Consider the following 20,267-nt stretch of genomic DNA (forward strand, 5'->3'; position numbering starts at 1 on the left):
ATAGAACATCATGGTTATAGAGCTCTCTTAGCTTGAAGAAAGGTAAGCAAGCCATTTTGGGAGGAGATCAGTATAAAATGACTCAAAAATAAGCTTTATTTCCTTGTATGCTATAGTTTAGTAGACATCATTTTATTGAGAATTATCACTGGCACTCTAGGATAGCTAGTTCTCAGCATAGCTGTCCACATCAAAACTCACTGCTTTAAGTAAGTGCCCACTGACCCTTTATCCCTAAAATACATCCAATTTTGCCTTTACCTTTTTACTCAAAGCAATGGAACACCTGGGTTTCACCTTATTTCAGTGTTGAAATGTTTGAGTACTTTAACACTGTCCAATTGCATCAGAAAAGTTCTAAACTTTTGTTTTTTCATATGAAGAATTTCTTACATTTTGTATTTATTTCGGGAAGGCATGAGAAATTACAAAAAAATATAATATTTTTGTAAACCCCCAATTATATCTAACTGTTGGTAGAAACGGTGTCTAAGAGGCTCTTAGATGCTGCTGAGCATGGAATGGCTGAAGTAAGTGAACATCAGTATTTCCCACTGCCCTTTCATGATGTCCACTATCAGCATTAGTTCCAGGAAAACAGTCACATACCATATTAAACAATCATGGGCTACATTTGTAAATAATTTGGCAAATGGCTGGTCTCTGTAGACCTTTGCCTGAATTTCTCTGTCATTTGCATATTGCTAATAATTATATTCAGCACAGAAGTTTTCTTAGCAATTAGTTCTTTAAGTGCATCAGAGCTTTAGAAGACATATATTCATTTGACAGTCTTCTAATTGCTTTTTATGTTGTCATCTTTAAAGCAAAGGAGCTTTATGATCCTAAACCTTTAAAACATTTTAATTTTTCTGAGAACTTGATATTAAAAAGCTGAGAACTGCGTTCAGATTAAACCAGTGTAACTAATTTGAAGACACATGAAGTCTTCGCAGTGCATCAGTTCTGTCAGTGAGGAATTTTTCCTCTTTACGAGACTACACAAAAATATGACAAACCGTATCTTGTCCTATGGGAGTAAAGATTTGCTTCAAACTTACTATCTTTCATGCTTACTGTCTACACCAGGCTAGACAGATTACTATAGGAAATTTGTTACACATGCTAGCTAAACGCAGATAGTTTTCTTCATATCCACATTAAATCACTGTATGAGACTAAAACGTTATGGATAATGCCTTAAACTTTTTTATATAAGACTTTTTTCCCATTGTGGCAAAAGTGTATAAGGAGGTTGAGACCACCCAAACCCACTGCTCCTTCATCTGACTGCAGCTCTGGCCTGGGACTTGAGCTGCCTGGGGGAACATGAGATGCTGCATTCCAGAAGCTGATGGCAGATGCCATGAGTGGAATACCCTGGGATGATACCTATGTTTGAGAAATGTTTGCCCACAGTCCCTTGCTGTTTTATGTACCCCAGTTAAATCATCCAACTTACATCAGTCTTTGTCCCTGCCCCAAAATTATGTCATCCCTGTTGTCCACAGTGTATGAGGGTATGGTGCGCAGACCTTTCCAACCCATCCCTTTGCAGGGAGACAAAGCTCTCAGGAATGTGACGGTTTCAGCAGCTTCTGCTGCACCACTGCACTCAGATATGGTAAAGGTGATGCTATTGTTCAATTATCTCTGGTCTGGGGACAGGGAAACAAGACTAAGGCAGGAGAATGTATCCACAAGAAAGCCCAACCCTGCAGTTGTCCTGAAAATCACCTTGGGCCAGGCTGGCGCTGGGGGAGGCCATTGCCCACAGGCTCATCTGCTGAGGCCACGTTTGCACACACTCCCCCACAGCCAGGAGGGGAGGTGGAGAGTTCTGGGGCTGCGACCAAATCTCTGGTCACAGGCTCCAGTGAACACCCATCCTCCCTCACACAAACAGGCTCAGCTGTCAAAAGCCCACCCTGGGAAGGCCACATCCATGGGACATTCCTCTGAGGGGCAGCTGAGGAGGTGCCACAATCCTTCAAAGCCCCCCAAAGCTCTCCCCAGACTCACTGCTGAGGCCTTGCAGCAGAGCAGTGCTCGTGATGCAAAGGGCTGCAACAGATCCAGAGTCTGCTGCAAGGGACTGGGTCAAACTTCCCCTGCCAGGGGAGGTACCTGGGCCGCCTTCCCACCCGGCCCAAGTGTGTATCAACCCACTGAGCTCCGTGTGTGCGGGGAACCCTCAGCACCAAGAAGATCTGATGGAGAGCATCCAAGGGATGCCATTGGCACCCATGGAGGGGTGAGGGTTTCTACTTTATCTGTCTCTGTCACTCTTTCTCTCTCCCCATCCCCTCTTTTCTACTTTTCCCTCTCTCTCTCTCTCTCTCATTTCTTGTTAAATAACACCCATACTACTGACTTTGGCATATGGTCTCGTTTGCAGCCTAATTCGGGCAGAGGCATTTCTGATCCTTTTAATAACCATATCACATAACAAGGGGCTAGAAGCCCACCATTCTGGGTGGGCTTCCAGTGGGTTTGGCTGCTGAAGGGTTGCCGGGCGTGGCCCTTTGTGACACAGGCGCGTTGTGTCAGGGCCCTGGGTGATGCGGGCCATTGTGATGCCCAGGGCCCCTTGTGACATGGCAGAGCCACGCCCTGCAGGGGGTATATAAAGGGGCACGGGGCCCTGCGCTGCCCCATCCCAGGAGAGCCGCTCGCTCAGGAGGAGGCAGCTCCCAGGATCCCGCTCTGTGACCCAGGAGGTCAGAGGAGGAGGAGGACAAGGTAAAGCCCCACTCCCAGGCACTCAGCCCCTTGCCCGGCTGGCTGCAAGAGCAGGCCCTCAGCGGGCAGTGGCTGGCGACAGGCGGCGGCTCAGGCCTGCCCCTGTCAGACACTGAGGAGGAGGGAGCCTTTGCCAATATGGAGAAGGACTGGGATTATGACAAGCATCAAGAGGTTTCCCAATGGGGAGAGGTGGCAGGAGAAGCAGCCCATGTGCCTCTCCTGCCCCGGGGAGTTCCACAGAGGATGAGCTGGAAGCTCCTGCTGCTGCTGCTCCAGCTGGAGCTGCTGGGGAGGTGGAGGAGTCCCTGGAGCCTCTGGCTCCCGAGGTGGAAAAGGCACCAGGTTCTCGTGCCCGCAGTGACGAGGGGCCATCGGCAGGGACACAGAGCCCAGTCCCTGCCCCACGCAGTCCCCCGGGCTGCAGCCAGGCTCTGCTGGACTTAGCGAGGTGCATCAGCTATGAGGTGGTGTTCAGGGCTTGGCTTGAGGTCCAGGCATCTGGCCAGCAGCCAGAGGAACAGGGGGACCTGGAGCTCTCCCATTGGGATAAATGCATTGAGGAAGAGCTGTCCCATGGGGATGCTGGGAGCTACCAAGAAGTTTCCAACTGGGAAAAACATGGTGAGCATGAGCTGCCCCACGGAGATGTCAGCAGCTCCCAGGAACTGTCAGATTGGGAAGAATCCATTGGCCGTGAGCTTTCACAGAAGGAAGACTCTGCTGGCCAAGAGGTGTCCAGAGAGAATGAGAAGAGACCCTCCGTGCAGTCCAGCTGGGGTAGTGACAGTGACCAAGGCCTTGAGCTGGACAGCTGGGAACAGAACATCGGGGCCAAGCCCTTGCTGCAAGAGGAGGATGAGTGGGATGAGATCAGTGTCATCAAGCTCTGTGAAGACACGGACAGAGAGCAAAGACTGGCAGATTTGGGCAGAAGCAGCTTCTTCGTGCCTGCCCCTTGCAAGGCTTGGGTTGAGCACGGGACATCTGAGCCGTGCCTCCTAGGGCCACTCTGTGCCTCACCTCCCCATGCGAAAGCCCCAGCCCCCAGAGGACACAGGGCCTCTCCTGCCTTCCAGGAGCAGGTGCCAGAGGCCGGCACACGGAGCCTGCTGTCGGCCCTGCGCAGCCGCCCCAGCCCCTCGGGTGCCCAGCCGGGAGCCCAGGCCCTCAGCCAGCAGCGGCACCCCCACAAGAAACATCCCTCCTGCCTCAAGCGGGCGCTGCGGGCGCTGCGCAGCCTGTTCCGCTGGGCCTGCCTGGCGCCACAGCCCGAGGATTAGGGCCTGCTGCCGGCGCCAGCCCGGGCCCCGCAGATGGTGCCTGGCCCGCAGCCTGCCCCGTGTCCTGAGGGAGCCACACGGGCTGCCTTTGCATGGACGTGGCCCTGCAGCCTCTGCGGTGCCCGGCTGCTTTGGAGCATCCCAAGTGGGTCTCTCCAAGAACAAAGATTACCCATATGGAAACAGATCCAGAGTCTGCTGCAAGAAACTCTGTGACTCCTGCCCCGCCAGGGGAGGTACCTGGGCCTTCCCACCTGGCCCAAGTGTGTATAAACCCACTGAACTCCGTATGTGCAGAGAACCCTCAGCACCAAGAAGATCTGGTAGAGTGCATCCAAGGGATGCCATTGGCATCCACGGACAGGTGAAGTTTGTCTTCTTAATGTATATCTATGACTCTCTCTCCCCTGCAACCACCTCTGTCTCTCAACTCTCATTTCCTGTTACATAAATTCTTTGCTATTAACTCAGTGTATGGTCTCATTTGTGCCTTAATTCAGGCAAAGGCATCACTCTAACAATTTTAATGGCCAGATCATAACCATGACCTTTGTCTCGAGTGTGGAAGTGTTTTCTTTCACCCTCGAAGGCATTTGCTCAGTTATTTGTGAGTTATACCCTCCCAGTAGTGCTCAGCATGGTACTGGTATTCAGTTATTAATGAACGGCTCCACAAGCTTTTTGCTCCAATAGTACTAATCACTTCTGCCCTTTCACTTTCTACGTTTTTATTAACAAAGGCTGGGCTGACATTACAATTCAGCAGAACAGGAGATCAGTAGATCAAAGTAGATCAAAGCAGATGGTGCTGAGCATGTTTCCATTGCCAACCCTGCTTTGAAAATTTCAGAATTAGACTTTAGACTAAGTGTCTTCTGGACCAAGCATCTCAAACACACAGTTCACAACTGTCCAAAGGAGCAGTGAGTTTAGACCATCACAGTTTCACTAAGGAAGTACAGTAAGTGAACCACCAGTTTGGCATTCTCCAAAAGATACCTTCTAGTTTATGTGCTTGGTGTAAATCAACACCTGCCAGTACATAATGCTTCAAAAAAAACAGTTACCACAAACTGAAGTACTAATAAATGAGCAGACAAGCAATCCCATGGCAGCAATGAAAAGAAAAAAAAAACCATCCAAGACTATAAATGCCACAATCTTAGAAAACAGACACATGTACTGTCTAATTTGTAACAAATTAGCTTTTAGACAGATTTTGATTTTGGAAATTGGAGGCAATAAACTCTTATTTTCCAATCTCCATGCATGATCTTCTTTTTGTTCAGTCAGTCCAAAAACTCTTCAGTACTCATAAATGCCTGTTCTTGCTAGCCATTTCAAGATTTCAGTAATGACTCCATTACACGAGTTTTGAACATATTGTTCATACAAGTCTACTGACCTGTACAAAATTTTACTTACAAAATTTAAAACATTAGTGTTTTACTTTCCATTAGTGCCTCGGCGGAGGCAAGGTGACCTGGTTCGAGAAAGACACAACGGCTAACGTACAGGCCTGTCGTGCTATTCACACACGCACACCAATGTGGTGGATGGTGAAAAAGCGTTTATTTCCTGTTTGCGCCACTTTATATAACCACGGTATGCTTGCGTCACTACTACATTGCTGTTGGTTAGCGTACTTGGAGAGGAAGGGGCCCTACCTTCCCGTACATCGCGACGTCTTCCGGTCGGTTTCTCTCTATCTAACCGCGTTTCCCCCCTCTCTGTGAACAAAACTTTACAACTGTGTTACTTTTGTATTAGCAATAAACTGCAAACTTGTTAGTAGCAAACGTTAGACATAACTATGGCATATTAGTTTTCTCATAACAACACTCTAAACAAACTATTATGCTGAATTAGGCTAACTGTTCTAGGTACAAAATGTCAATTTTGCTCAGGCGGGTTTTAACAAACTGGGCTAACTTGTTAAGGAAACTGGGACCAAATATGACTGCAAGCACGATAACTATAACTGGTCCCGCTAAAGTGGATATAAGGGTAATAATACAGGGGACTGGTTAAATATCGAGTCAAACCAGCTTTGCTGGGAGTGTTGTCTGCTACGTTGCTCAAGTTTTCGCTGAAGCTCTGCCATGGATTGCTTAATTGGTCCAGAATAATTAGCGTAAAAACAACACTTTTCGTTTAAAGCAGCACACAGACCTCCTTGGTGCATAAGTAGGAGATCTAGTCCGTGTCTATTCTGCAGCACCACTTCAGCAAGGGAATTGAGGAATTGTTCTAAGTCAGAGATAGGCTTTTGGATTCTGTGTAAGTCTTCATCAACAGTTGTTTGCAGTTGGGCTAGACCTTGGTTTCGAGTCACCAGTGGTGAGACACCTGTCGCTGCGCCTGTCGCTCCTAGGCCTAAAAGTACTGCAAGGCTAACGGCGGTAATGAGTTCTCATTTTTGGCGCGGAAAACCTCCTTTTTGGCAGTAAAGCACTTCATCATCGGAAAAATACAGGATCCTAGGGATAACAACTACTTGAACACAAAAATCGTTAGTTCGTTAAAATGTCTGATGGAAATACACGGGATAACACCTGTGGAGCTACAGGCCCAGATTCCTGAGGTTGCTGGAACTACCCAGGACTGGGTTTTATCCAAACTAACGGAAGCGTTACAAATTTCTTTATGGCATTGTATTGTTTGTTTGTTGCTTATACAAATACCTTTACCAGAAACTTACTCTAATGTAATTTCCTTGCGAGGGGTGTTCCACAAACATCGCTTGGGGTTGCTTTCTTTGGAGTAGCTGAACACGGCGTTAAGGGCTACCCCTTCATAAAAGGGTGGGTGGGCATAATAGCAAAGCCAGCAAGAATGGGTAAGGCCTGGCTTTGTTGCATTCAACGACAAAAACGCGGCATTTAGCATACGGTAAAAAAGAGTGTGAGAAGTTAGTTCAAGCACACTATGAAATGCTGGTGTAACAGTAGTGAAGCTAGGCGTGGGACCGCCATTTATACAATTGTATTGTTGGGCTACAACTTGATTGGGCCCGAGGTGCGGTGGTGAAGTTCTGATAATTTGAACGATCATGTTTGGGTCTACATCCCAGCTATGGAGAAATACTAACCACTTTTGTCCTAGCGACCAGCTGGCAGCGTCTTGAGGTTGCTGGACTGTTACATTTAGGTGGGAACAGCTTCCTTTAATAGCAATCATTCTGCTCTTACCAAATATGGGCCGCTTGCAGTCTTTGGGCCAAAAACTCACATCTAAAAAACCATCTCTTTTTGCTGGTGCCCACTGGTTACTGGTAACAATGGTTTTACAGCCCAGTACCCACAAAACCCATACCTGGGGTAGGTGCAGTAGCTTTTACCGGGGTTGACACTGGGACACCAGTATGTCCCCCTATTAACATAAGAAAAAGGTTTTCCCCAATTAGGATCAATTCCTATTCCATCAGAGTTAAATATAATGTGAACAATGAAACTAGGAGCATTAGACACAGTTTGCGCAATTACTCTACCGTCTACGGGACTGCGAAGTGTCCAGGCGCATGGTCAGTAGGGATGCGCATCTGGTTCTCCTTGTCCGGCACGAGGCAGGCTTAGAAACAGGAAAACACAAAAGCACAGACGTTGTAAAATTGTCGGTGTCCATGCTGAGGGCAAGAAGCGAGGTTGACGAGGAGGATTACAGCAGCAGACCTGTCAAAAGAAACTCCAAGGTTTCATTACTTAAGTAATGCAATACAGGCTTTATTGATTTTAAAGGACACCATTTAATAATGTTGTCTTTTTCTACTGCTGCATACCTCTGACCTGTTAGGACTAATTTCCATCCTGCTTCCCAATTTCCCAATTCATTCCTAATATTAACTGGTGGACCTTCTTTCAGTGCTTCAGTGGCCCAGTGCTTTTGAGAAGGGGCCCGTGCTTGATCTCCCCTGGGAAATTGATTCAGCGCTAGCATGGCGGTGGCTAGCAGGCGTGGCTGTTCTGGCGGAGGGATGTTATTGATAACCCTTCTGCTTTGGCTAAGGTTTCTAACAGATTTTAAAGTTTGGTTCGCTCTTTCCACGATGGCTTGTCCCATACTATTATATGGAATGCCCTGATTTAGGGTAATGTTCCACTTAGTAGAAAACTCTTGGATTGACTTGGAAATAAAGTTTGTGCCACTGTCCATTTTGATTTGTTTTGGAATGCCGAGCCATGCCATAGCTGTTAACCAGTGTTAAATTGTCGCCTTAGAATTCGTCTTCGCGTGTTGGGTCGCAACGATCATGCCGCTGTATGTGTCAACTGTTACAGCGAGCCAAGCTCAAGGCTTCAGTATTTGGCAGAGGGTAAAATCTGTTTGCCAAATCTCAGAGGCCTTGAGGCCTCTAGGGTTGATCCCACTGGACCACAAAGGCGCTTTCTGACAGTGGGGACAAGTGGCTACTATGTGCCTAACGTCCACTATTGAGAAGTTGCATTTCTTGACAAGTGCTTTGGCTCCAACATGGAGTGACTCATGCAGTTGCCGTGCGTCTTGTAAAGTCCAAAGCCCCTCTGCTGCAGCATCGGCCTTGTCGTTGCTGATTTGGAAAAATCCCTTAACGGGGTTATGGCTGTTGACGTGTATCACAGCTACGGTGCCTGGACGTGAGGAAAGTGCTTCTTCAATCATCGCAGCAGCAGAGGATGTTGAAATGCCTGGTCCAGACATCGCCTGACAGAGCCTGGCAACGAACATGGAGTCTGTTACGATGTTAAGGTGCTCTGATTGGAACAACCCGCATGCCAACACCACAGCAGAGGCTTCTAGAAGCTGGACAGACAGCGACTTGGCTGACATTGTCACACATTGCCATCGCTCTTGTGTCTGCCACACCACAGCTGCGGTAGAGGTGGTTGAAGATGCATCAGTGAAAACAGCTGGCCCAGGGAGTGGTCGGTCCATGACCTTCTGTGGGAGGTCGACATCTGCTATCGCTAGCAGCTGAGTCCACGGAGGTTACACAGCGTAGCAGAGCTCTCCTGCAAATCCAAAAAGGGCCAGAGCAAGATGTTCTGAGATTGCTACCAACGATGTCGGGATCTGTTTCCGGAAGGGCAAATATGTTTTTGCAGGCTCGAAACCTAGGTGGCTCAGGCCAAGCTTTCTGCCCTTCATGGTAAGGTTTCCGAGACATTCCACTCCCGGGGTAAACACGCGTGCGGCTCTTCCAAGAGTTACCCATTGTACCGGTTGCACTTTATTGGGAGGTCCTTGTGCCAATGCTCCTACTCCCCTCTCTCTGGTAAAATGTATGTATAGGTCTAAAGATAGATGTGGGTTCCAGCTAGAAAGAACTGTCGTGGACAACTGTCGTTCGATGAAATCGAGCAAGCGCATAGCTTCGTTTGAGAGGGTCTTGCGTTCCCACGGATGCTTGCCTTGAAGGAGCGCCTACAATGGAGACATGACTTGTCCTGGGATGAGGACGACATTGCGTAGCCATTGCAAGGATCCTACTAGCTGTTGTGCATCATGCAGCATCTTGAGATCGCGGCGAATCTTGACTGTTGGGGGTGTCACATAGGAGCTGGCAATTTTTACGCCTAGGAATGTGACAGAAGGACCTTTCTTTATTTTTGCCTCTGCTATTTCAAAGCCGTTGGTCTTTAAAACTTTGGAAATGGCTAACACAAGATTGTCTACACAGTCTGGCGTCGGCGCTGCAACAAGGATGTCATCCATATATTGGATGATAGTAGCTTCCAGGTTCACAGATCAAATAGGCACTAGGGCTCGGCTTACAATGATTTGGCATATGGTAGGAGAGTTGACCATCCCCTGGGGAAGGACTGTCCAGTGGAAGCGCAAATTAGGCTGTTGACCGTTAGGGAATACTACAGAAAAGGCAAATTGCTCTTTGTCTTGGCCATGTAGGGAAATGGAAAAGAAGCAGTCTTTAATATCAAGTACTACACACGGTTGATCTGTTGGGACAAAACAGTTAGCAGGTAGCCGTGTTTGTACCGGACCCATGGGTTGAATTTTTTTGTTGACAGCGCGCAGGTCGTGGAGCAGACAAAAGCCTTCGCCGCTGTGCTTAGGTATTACGAACACTGGTGTGTTCCACGGAGAGGTAGATGGTTTGATCTGTCCTCTTTCTAATTCTCGCTGCAGTAATTGTAAAAGGATTGACATTCGAGGCTCAGGGATGGGCCACTGCTTGACCCACACTGGGTCGAACGACTTCCAGGTTAACTTGATTGGGGGTGGTGGGTATGCTGCAGCGGCCCTTAGGGTAAATTTGTCACCCTGACTCTTAGTTGGGATAGAGCATCTCGTCCTAACAGAGGTGGGACGTTTGATAGGACGTAAACATAATGGTCTACAGTCTTTTCAGGTCCTTCTTCAGTATGCAAGGTTTTTGCTATGAGTTCTACGCTCCTTTTGGCGACTGAGACTCCTCCGACTCCACCTACGGTTGGAGCTTCTTCTACCTTCCAGCTTGGAGGCCAATACGTTTGTGGGATAACAGTTACATCAGCACCTGTGCCTATTAAGAAAGGGATGCTGACTGAGAGAGAGACGCTGAGTGAGGGTGGCTCTATGAGTTTTTCCAGGAGCCTATCATGGAACAGTAAATAAGCTGTTGGCAGATTCCTCATACTACTGGGGGGCTGTTGCATTCCACTGCCAGGGCCACCCAAGGGTTTCGCTCCCCACGTTGCCTTGTTGTCCCATGGGCATAGTCGATTTTTGTGGGGGCATTGGCTGGTCCATAAAGTTGGTTGCCTCTTGGGGAGGCAACGGGTTCAGAAGGTGTTCGCCCCATTTGGGGTTCACATAGGTGGGCCGCCGGATGTCCCAACTGGCAGGGGACCTCATGTGGGCCATTGGTCCCCTCCCCTGCCCATTTCCCTGCTTCTTAAATCTACATTCTCTGGCAATGTGTCCCTTTTTGCCGCAGCCCCAACACGGTCCTCTTGGTTTACCTTGGGGTGGGGGGTCAGAGGTCAGCTGGTTACGGTCGTGGCGGTTCTGAACAGCCATTACCTCTGCCACAGCAGCGCTCACTGCAGCGTGGATTTGCGTTAGGTGTTCCTCTCTTGTTACATGCTTAATCATCGCCGCAATACTTGAGTTAGGTAGCATCGAGCGCAAAATTTCTTTGGTGGCTAAGTTGCATTGTTGGCGCAGGCAGTCAGCGACAACTGGGCCTTTAGCCTCTGCCGGCAGGTTAGAAGAGTCTACGGCAGCTTGGAGCCGGTCTACAAATTGAGTAAAGCTTTCGCTCTCGCTTTGTCTTATGCTAGACCATGGGGCAGGTTTGGCAACTACTCTGCAGACAGTACGAATAGCCTCTCCGGCTGCACGAGTTGTGGCCGCGACTTCTGAGGCTCTCATGTTTTGGGCCTGAGCTTGAGGAGTGATCATTGTTGGATCTTTGCCTGTCAGTGTTTGTAAGCTGGATCCCTGTAGTGGATGGTTGTCCTCAGCTACTTTTGCTAGCTCATTTGAGCAATTGTCCTCCCACTCTTTGTTTAAACACTATCATCCCCGCGCCATCAAAGATCATTCTGCACGTTTGCTTAATATCAAAAGGTAGCATGTCGTCGTTACCAAAGACACCGTCAATTAAGGTAGAAACCATGGCAGAGTTTATTCCTTTTTCAGCAATTGCTTTAACAATTGCTTGTACGTCCTTAGGGTTAACTGGAGAATAGGTCTTTTGGCCATTCGCTTCTCTTACTGGGAATGCTAGCACTGCAGGAGGAGCCCATTTGGCACACGCCATTTGAATCTCTTTCCAGTGTGTAAAGCAGCGTGGATTCTTGTGGATATGGGGCTATAGATCTTTTCGGTTTACCAAAGCTTATTTGCATATTTTCAAAGTCTGAGTCTGAGTCAGAGCCTCAGCTAGATGTATGTCTGAATGTATACCGCTCTACTTCCCACGCGCGCCGTTGGTGGCCCCAGTCCCCTTCTGAATCAGAGGCGGAAGTTGAATGGCAGTGGGCTTCCGGACTACGATACTTTTTGGTGGGACTCTGCCCTCTCCCTTTCTCATGGCCGGGTTTCTCCCCTCCTTTTCTCTGCCTTCCTTCCAGCGGGTTCTTTTCTTTATGAGGGAATGTTTTAGAGCGTGCTCCCTGATTGGACTGTGGGCTCTCCTCTCCTTTGCCATCTGCGTTATCCTCCCACTTCCCCTTCAACTCCCGATCGCGCATGTCTGTGCATGTTATGCAATCTTCGCCCTGCCCCTCGCTCCTTTCTCCGGCACCATTTTGCGGCACATATGGTGGGGGTCTTTCCCAAATATCTTTAGGGCCCACGGTATTAAGCGCACTTTGAGGTTCTACGGCATCGGTACTTTTTGACTGTTGATTATGTTCTACAGCCAAACCAGGGGTAGGACTGAGAGATCGGGATAACGACTCGGGGCAGTCGTTGTTACTGGATGGCCAGTTAGAATTAGTAGGGCAATCAATAAACGTGGTCTGAGTAGCTGCTCCAACCCCCACTCGTGATGTAACCTTGAGACAGCATTGGGCTGCCTTCCAAATTTCTTGCTCTTGGAGCGCTTTTCGCAATGCTTCCATAACCCTCCCCCAGCTCTTAAGGCACTTGCTGGATCTAAAGCACAATACAGCTTCTGCAAGCACCTTAGTGCATCTGTCCCAACACTCTGGGTGAAGAATGTCTACAGGACGATCAATGGCACCTAATTTTAATAATCTGGCAACCGCGCATTCAAAATCTTTTGCTTTGCAATCAATCCCCCACTGCTTATGCAGTTGTGAAACTACCTTGCCAAGAGCTTCCATCCCAGCAGTATGGGAGCGTCCTCCCCACCAAAGTCGGTCCTGCCGCTCCAGCCACCTTTCAGCGTCCGGTGAGTCTCCCGATATTCCAGCCGCTCATACCCGTGTGCTGGGGAGCGGTCCCGGGTTTCGGCACCACTATGTTGCCTCGGCGGCAGCAAGGCAACCCGGTTCGAGAAAGACACGACAGCTAACGTACAGGCCTGTCGTGCTATTCACACACGCACACCAATGTGGTGGATGGCGAAAAAGCGTTTATTTCCTGTTTGCGCCACTTTATATAACCACGGTATGCTTGCATCACTACTACATTGCTATTGGTTAGCATACTTGGAGAGGAAGGGGCCCTACCTTCCCGTACATCGCGACATCTTCCGGTCGGTTTCTCTCTATCTAAGTGCAGTGTTTCTATTGTTTGACTAGATTTTTATAGTCATTTACAGTATTTCAGTAGATTTTTTCAGTTATTTACAGTGGGAGGAAGAGGAAAAAGAAAATCCAGAAAAGAAAGAAAAAAAACAACACAAACCCTATAAAACTACCAAACCTCCTTAGGGCTCAAATCACAATTGCATTTTGAAAAGAAAGTTGGGTTTTTTTCCCCTTTTAGATTGAAAATCATTATTTTCTTACTCTATTTGCTGGAGGATGGGGTAACAAAACCTCTAATTTTTTACAAAGCCAGAGAATTAAAGGATTACAGCTTCTTTTACTCCAATATTTGATTAATCAAATTTTTCATCTCTCTCAATTCTTAGCTTAAGAAAAGGAAAAAAAACAACAGCAATGTAAGTGTTTAATGTTGCCATTTTGCAAGTAAATGCCATATGAGATGAAACGTATTTCTGTGAGAAACATCTAAGTGGTATCTAAGACCAAGCTAAGCTAAGCTTTCTGCTCTTCTGTAATTGGGAATTCAGACCTGCAAGTTGTAAACCAAGGCTTTCCCTGGTTCACCTCGAGAATCTATCGCAACTGGTTGGTTCAAGGGTTTTTTTATGAAATTTTCAAGACAGTCCCACAGAATATTTAAAATAACATCTAATATTTCTATTTTGTGGCAAATGTACCATGGAAGTTGGTTTCGTATAGACAGCTAGTGCAAATCTGCAATTTATCAGGTCTCACTCTAGTGACTTAATGTTTGCTAAATACTCATTTCAAAAACTGGTAATATTTGGAATTTACTACATGTGGTAAACTTTAAGTCTTTCCTCATGTCAGAGTCTATTACATTGATTTCCTATCTTTTAATTTTAGCACTGGAGAATTTTCTTAGTTTATGAAGATATCCAATGCTTTCATCTCCCCCCCCCCCACACACCTTGTTTGGGTTTTTTTTGATTTTTTTTTTCCTCTTTTTAGATATGGGAAACAGATAATTATTTTTTACAAAAATTGTTACTGTATAATCCATCATGGAAGTTGTACTTCATTTCATAGTTGAGGAACGAGGAGTCTTTTTTCAACTCCAAACATAACTTTGAATAACTGCTTTGATAGAACAAAACCATCCTTTTTAATACCTTCTATATAACAATTGACTCTTCACTTCCTGTATGACATAGATGCGAGAAGATAATTTACATGTAAAATAACCAATGTTGTTGAAACACCATCCATTTTTCTATCTGTGTGCTTTTATCACAATTGCATAGAACATTCTTGAAAATGTTTGAGATACCCTGGAAGCTATTTACAAGAGGTATTATCAAATGTCAGAAACATCCTGGGCAGCACGTGAAAAATTTGTCTATCATACAATGTATAGGTTGTATTCCTTGCACTTTAAACTTGGACTCCAATTTCCATCTTACTGTTGAGTCAAAGTTAGACTGTACTTATACCTGTCTACTGAATAACCCATTTTTCTTCCCAGCAAAGGGGCAAAGGAAGTCTCAGTAACTATTTAATAAATTAGTGTAAAACAGTAATGCTATTACTGAAATAATTACCATCATGAAAGTTGATTTAAGTGTGAAAGAAGCCTTAAGAATGGTTTCAGATCCTCTTACTTGGGATATTTTCTGTAAAATCAAGTATAAACTGAAACACACTCCCTAGACAACACATAAACACATTTTTGCTTTTTTTGATTTGTAAATATATAGAAGGATGCTTCAATTGCATGTCTACAAAGATAATATAAAAACCCAACTTAATCACAGAAGACTCTTGGATTAAGAAGTGCATGTTTTACCAAAACACAGCAAAAACTAACATCCAGTTCATCAATCAGGATACTTCCATTGAGGTCAAATTTATCCTAGCTAAGAATCCAGCCTTAGATTTAATGATCTAATTGGCAACGAAGCAGAAAGATAGGTTTACAAAATCCACAGTGAGGAAACAGAAGAAAAAGAGGAAGAAAGAAATATTCTGGCAGCTATCCAGCATTCATAACTGAACTAATGTTCAATTACTGTGAAATGCTTTATGGAAATAAATGTTAGTTCTACAGGAATCCCAAATGAGTTCATTACAATCAATGCTATTAAAATAAAGTGCTACTAATATGCCAAACAACTGTGATTGCAGTTTCATAAACTAATGTTTAATATCCATCAGAGATTAACAAGAAATTTCTGCAGTAACTAAACATAATGATGTGTCTAATTTGAAATTATGACATGGATGATAATGTTAATTAGCCTTGTACACACAGTGCAATGTGCAAAAGCCATTAGAATACCTAAAGGTTACTGAAGTATCCCAGGCTAGCTCACCACCAACAAGTCACAACTCCAAGTGTGGGGAACAGTTCCTAAATTAAGCATCAGGAGCTGAACCTTAGAGCTGCTGCTCTACAGCACGTTAAGCTGTCAGTGGACAGAAGAAGCAAAGGACAAGGAGGAGGCTCTCTGTATGCGTTACAGAAACAAAAGACTCTCTGAAAGACTCTATAACAAAGCCCCAGGAAACCTCTGTGTGCTCAGGATTAAATACAGGGAGGTTTCAAGGGGTGGGTACAAATTTTAAACCAATCAGGGACAAACAGAGGAGGAGCACAAGGCAGGGTTTACAAAACAGGAACCAATAAGGATAAGGGAGAGGAGAGAACATGTCACATGGGCCAATGGGGTGTCGAGAGTTAGGGGATTTCCAGAGGGGCGGTACAATCAGGGACTGGCCCGACTGGGGATTGACAGGGAAGGGTCTGGAAGAAGGGACAGGGTTGTAGTGACAGGCAGGGAAGGTTTGGGAATAAGGGGTTGGGTCACAATGATAGGCAGTGTAGGGGAGGATACAACTTAGGGGCAAACCAGTTCTGGGGGAACATAGGAACAAACCATTAACTGTACAACCATAAATTAATCAACTATTGAAGTAAACACATGTCACAACAGTGTTAAATAGCCATCAGAGATTAACAAGAAATTTCTTCATTAACTAAACATAATGATGTGTCTAATCTGAAATTATGACATGGATGATAACGTTAATTAGCCTTGCACACATAGTACAACGTGTAAAAGACATAAGAATACCTAAAGGTTACTGAAGGGTCACAAAACTATTCTTACAGTGTTTTATATCATCAGAATAGGAAAATAATAAAATCATTAAATCATATAATAATTTATTTGTTTTTATGTAATTTTTCCCCCAAAGCCAAAGTGTTTATGAACACATTCTTCTGCTTAGAATGTTTTAATTAATATAGAACTTAAAACATGGAATTCAAGCACCATTTTCAGATTTCTAAATGACAGCTAAAAAACCCAACAATTAACTACTTGCACAAATATATGCTATTAGTAGCTATCAGTTCCCCATGAAGGAGAAAACTATGAAATTATGTGAAACTGTTCAGCCTGGATGTTCCCAAAGGCCTTTCCAAATGGAGAACAGCACATTTTTGTTATAGTATAGTGGGCAATGTTATCTGAAAATATATTTACAAAGCAGTTTCACAGGTACCACAGTAGGTATTGAAATTTCCCTAATGGAAAAGGTTTCACTTAAAACACACACATAACTTAGTCACAGATTTTAAACATAGCATATCTGTGGAATTAACAGTTGAAACAGCATCAGGACAGTACCTACATAGAAAATGCTGCCATTCATGCTTTACATTCTAAAGGTCTGTGTTTTTTAAGAAATCTGACAGTTTCCTATCTCATTTGGAACTATGTGCATTTAAATGCCATCCTCGCAGTCAGAGTGGAAAATTACCAATGAGCATTTAGGAGATAGATAGACAGACAGACAGATAGATGTACACTGATAAGAATTAAATATCTACATAGTCACTTGGATAAAGAATAATTTTTTAAAAAATTGTGATAAAACTGCAGTTAACTGGCTGCTTGCAATAGTAACAAAACATTTAGTTTAATATCTTTTTTTTTTTTAATCTCAGTTTTCTAACCTTTAGTTAGTCAAAATAGTCCAAGTGCTCTGACAAAGACATGAATCTATTTCCACTCTTCCTCAGACACATGATGATGCATTACCTTTTATAGCAATCCCTTGTGGAACAAAGTTTTCTAGCTCTGTATTTCAATATTAGAACCACTGCTTACAAGATTACTTTCTTGCTCCCATAATTTTTTTAACAAGTAGCAAAACTGTTTTTCTTGTTGACCTAACTTTGTTTTATTCTAACACAGTTTCTTTAGAAACAGGCTTAAACAAATACCACATAAGCATGCATGAACCCTCCTTCATTTTGCTGAATGGAAGGTAATGTTGAAATCTCTGAAACTCAGGTGAATATGTGACAGACAGCAAAACTGTACCATTTTTAGACAAGTTCTCTGGAAGGACAAATGTCTTGTATGCGTATACTAATGTCATAAAAACAAAAGTGACATTAGACAAACACCTTCCTTTCAGCAAAACTCCCTCCCCAGTCCATGAAAAGATCAAGTGGTGCCTTTAAACATGACAAGCATCCCATGTAAGAACTAGATGAGTACAGCACATGGAGGAATGTATAGCAAAGGTCCAACAATCCTCGCATGCCAGGAAAGTCCTGTCTGATTTTATTCCAAGTCAGGCACAGCAAGTTACTTAAGAGAGACTGGAAAAGCCTAAGGAATGAGACAAGAGACTTTCTTACAGTTGCATGACTAGGACCACATTGTTCACAGTACAGAATAGCAACCTGGTGACTTGCCACTGTTCCAACATGTCTATGAAACAGAGAGAACAGGGCTCCTGCTTTCTGCTGGCACTGTACTGTGGCAAAAGGTAGAGTCTATAATCTATTACTTTCCCTTCACCCATTTGCATGCTTATCTCACCTAGGTTGTATAGTATAAATTACATCTGTAGATTTTCCAGTTTCTACAGATTACTATGTCTGGGAGGTGAGTGATGAAGTAACACTGCTTCCTTCCATGTCCTATGTTTTGTTTTTAAAGCCAGACCACATTCACTGAAATGTTAATGGTCAAGTTAAAACCCGAAACTCTTTTTTGAGGGAAACTAAATATATCTCAATAATATTTACATTTTTAAAGGCTTTTACTCATGCATTTTACATTAAACAATAACTGATAAAATGCAAACGTCTTAAAACAGTATTTGAAACTCAGGAGTCCCTGCCTATAGACGATTGCTAGTCTAACAAGTTGTACTATCTCTCCTTTTATAAATCTGCTCCTTTTTTGCATCGAGAATTATTTTCTTCACATAGAAAGGTTGACCAAAAAAGATGTATTTCTCTTACTGAAACAACCTGTAATTTCCAGCTAATATTCTCTACTGTAAAACAAGATGCATGAATCTCTACTCCCTCAGACAGGGAGGTTAATTGTATCACTACTTTCTACCTTCTCTGGCACCATGTTGGGTTTGTGTGGCAAGGTTCGAGAAATGGGGTGGTTACAGGGATGATTTCTCTGGAAGCTGCTAGAAGCTACTACCTCTCTGTCCCATGGAACAAGTGCCACACAGCTGCAAGAAGGACCTGCTGCTGGCCAAAATTGAGCCCAGCAGCAGCAGTGGTAGTGCCTTTGGGATAACAGATTTAAGTGGGGATTAAAAACCAACCCTAAAAAAATCCAGTAATCTTACCCAGTGATTTCTTCTCTTTGGAAAGTTGCTATGACTCAACTTCCAAGACAACTAGGGGTGTGAAATTCGTTGATATGTTGGGAACCCCAAGTCATACCAGGAAACTGGGGCTTTCTTTCACCAAACTTAATTATCCCACAAAATGTGACCACGAACTGGGTTTTCCTATTTCAAACCAACCCACAAAAGCAGAGCACTAATAAAGTATCTCTGTCAAACAAGGTTTCCCCATCTTTGGTCAGAACTCATATGGAGACAATTCACCAGAATAACAAAGGTAATTGTAAATACTATCAACTTAAAAAAGTGTTCCAACATTCAATGACAATGAGCTAACTTTCAGGAGTGATATATCTCAAAACAGATCTCTTTTTATTAAACAACTGAAAGAAAACAAAACAAAAACAACAAAAAAGAGATAAGAAAGAAGAGATAGAATTCCTGTAGAGCGGAAGTTATTTTCTTTTCAGTAATTAGAGGTACACTTAATTGTCTGCAGCAGCTGATGCTGCCTACAGCTTTTATCATCTTAATTGCAGAAACTAGGGAAAATTCCTCCAATTACTATGACTAAGAAAGTGTAGGAGATAGTTTACCAGTGTGTGTCTACAGCCCTGGATTTTGTGTCCTTGCATTAAGCTTTACGTGCTACCTTTAGCAGTGACTTAATACAGAACTCCAAAACTGACCTAACTAGAAGACAGTACATTCAAGCAATGTTAGCTGTGCCTATCTTTGTTGGAGCTAAATAATTCTGTTTCCAGACAACATCCAGATCTGACCAATACTAGCTATTTTTAAATGCAGAACACACTTTACATTTTTTCCTCTCACTCAATGCTCTTCAAGTTTAAAATTGCCTCATGGAACAAACACATTATACTGAGTGATTGCAAATTGCCAAAAGAGAAGATTCCAAGTACACTTCAAGAGCTGTTCAGATACACCAAAAGCTTTGAAAACTCTTTTTCTTAGATCTGTATTTGTACAAAATTTTTCCAAATTATATTCTAGAATTGCTTCTTCTGTAAGAAATATAGGTGAAGTATTTTCTAGTTAAAGACATAATTAGCACTGCTTAAGGACAAAAACTGCTTTGCAAAGGACTGGGATGCAGAAAGTGACTTTCCAAACTGGAAAGGATTTTAATGATTCAAAATATCCTCTGAATAGTCTTTAAGGATAGTCATTTCATAACACAAACAGGAAAAATGGTACAATTTAAAATGAATAACAAAATAAAGCCAAAAAGTTACTGTTCCAGCAAAAGAAAAGTTTACTGTTCTGTAAAAACAAAAATGGAACATTCTGTAGTGGTGAAATTCTTCTTTTCCTCTCCCACCTCTAGGGTTTTTTTTCAAAATTTTATTTGAAGAAAATATTTCATTGAATGCAACTTTTTTCTCTCCCAGTCCTGGAAGCCACTTCTTGTCAACACCAGCATTTT

General features: G+C 44.0%; 1 protein-coding gene across 1 annotated transcript in view; it reads left to right on the top strand.

Annotated features, from left to right (window-relative positions):
* Window positions 1-2,470: 2,470 nt before the first annotated feature.
* Window positions 2,471-20,267, top strand: part of LOC147653265 (uncharacterized) — a 44,423-nt gene continuing 26,626 nt past the window's right edge. Inside the window, exon 1 of the mRNA XM_086890457.1 lies at window positions 2,471-4,389. Within this exon, the coding sequence (XP_086746583.1) occupies window positions 2,925-4,025 (1,101 nt within the window). The 5' untranslated portion in view covers window positions 2,471-2,924 and the 3' untranslated portion in view covers window positions 4,026-4,389. The remainder of the gene's footprint in view (window positions 4,390-20,267) is intronic.

This window comes from Cyanistes caeruleus, chromosome 5 (genome assembly GCF_971803275.1).
Source record: "Cyanistes caeruleus chromosome 5, bCyaCae1.hap1.1, whole genome shotgun sequence".
NCBI lineage: Eukaryota > Metazoa > Chordata > Aves > Passeriformes > Paridae > Cyanistes > Cyanistes caeruleus.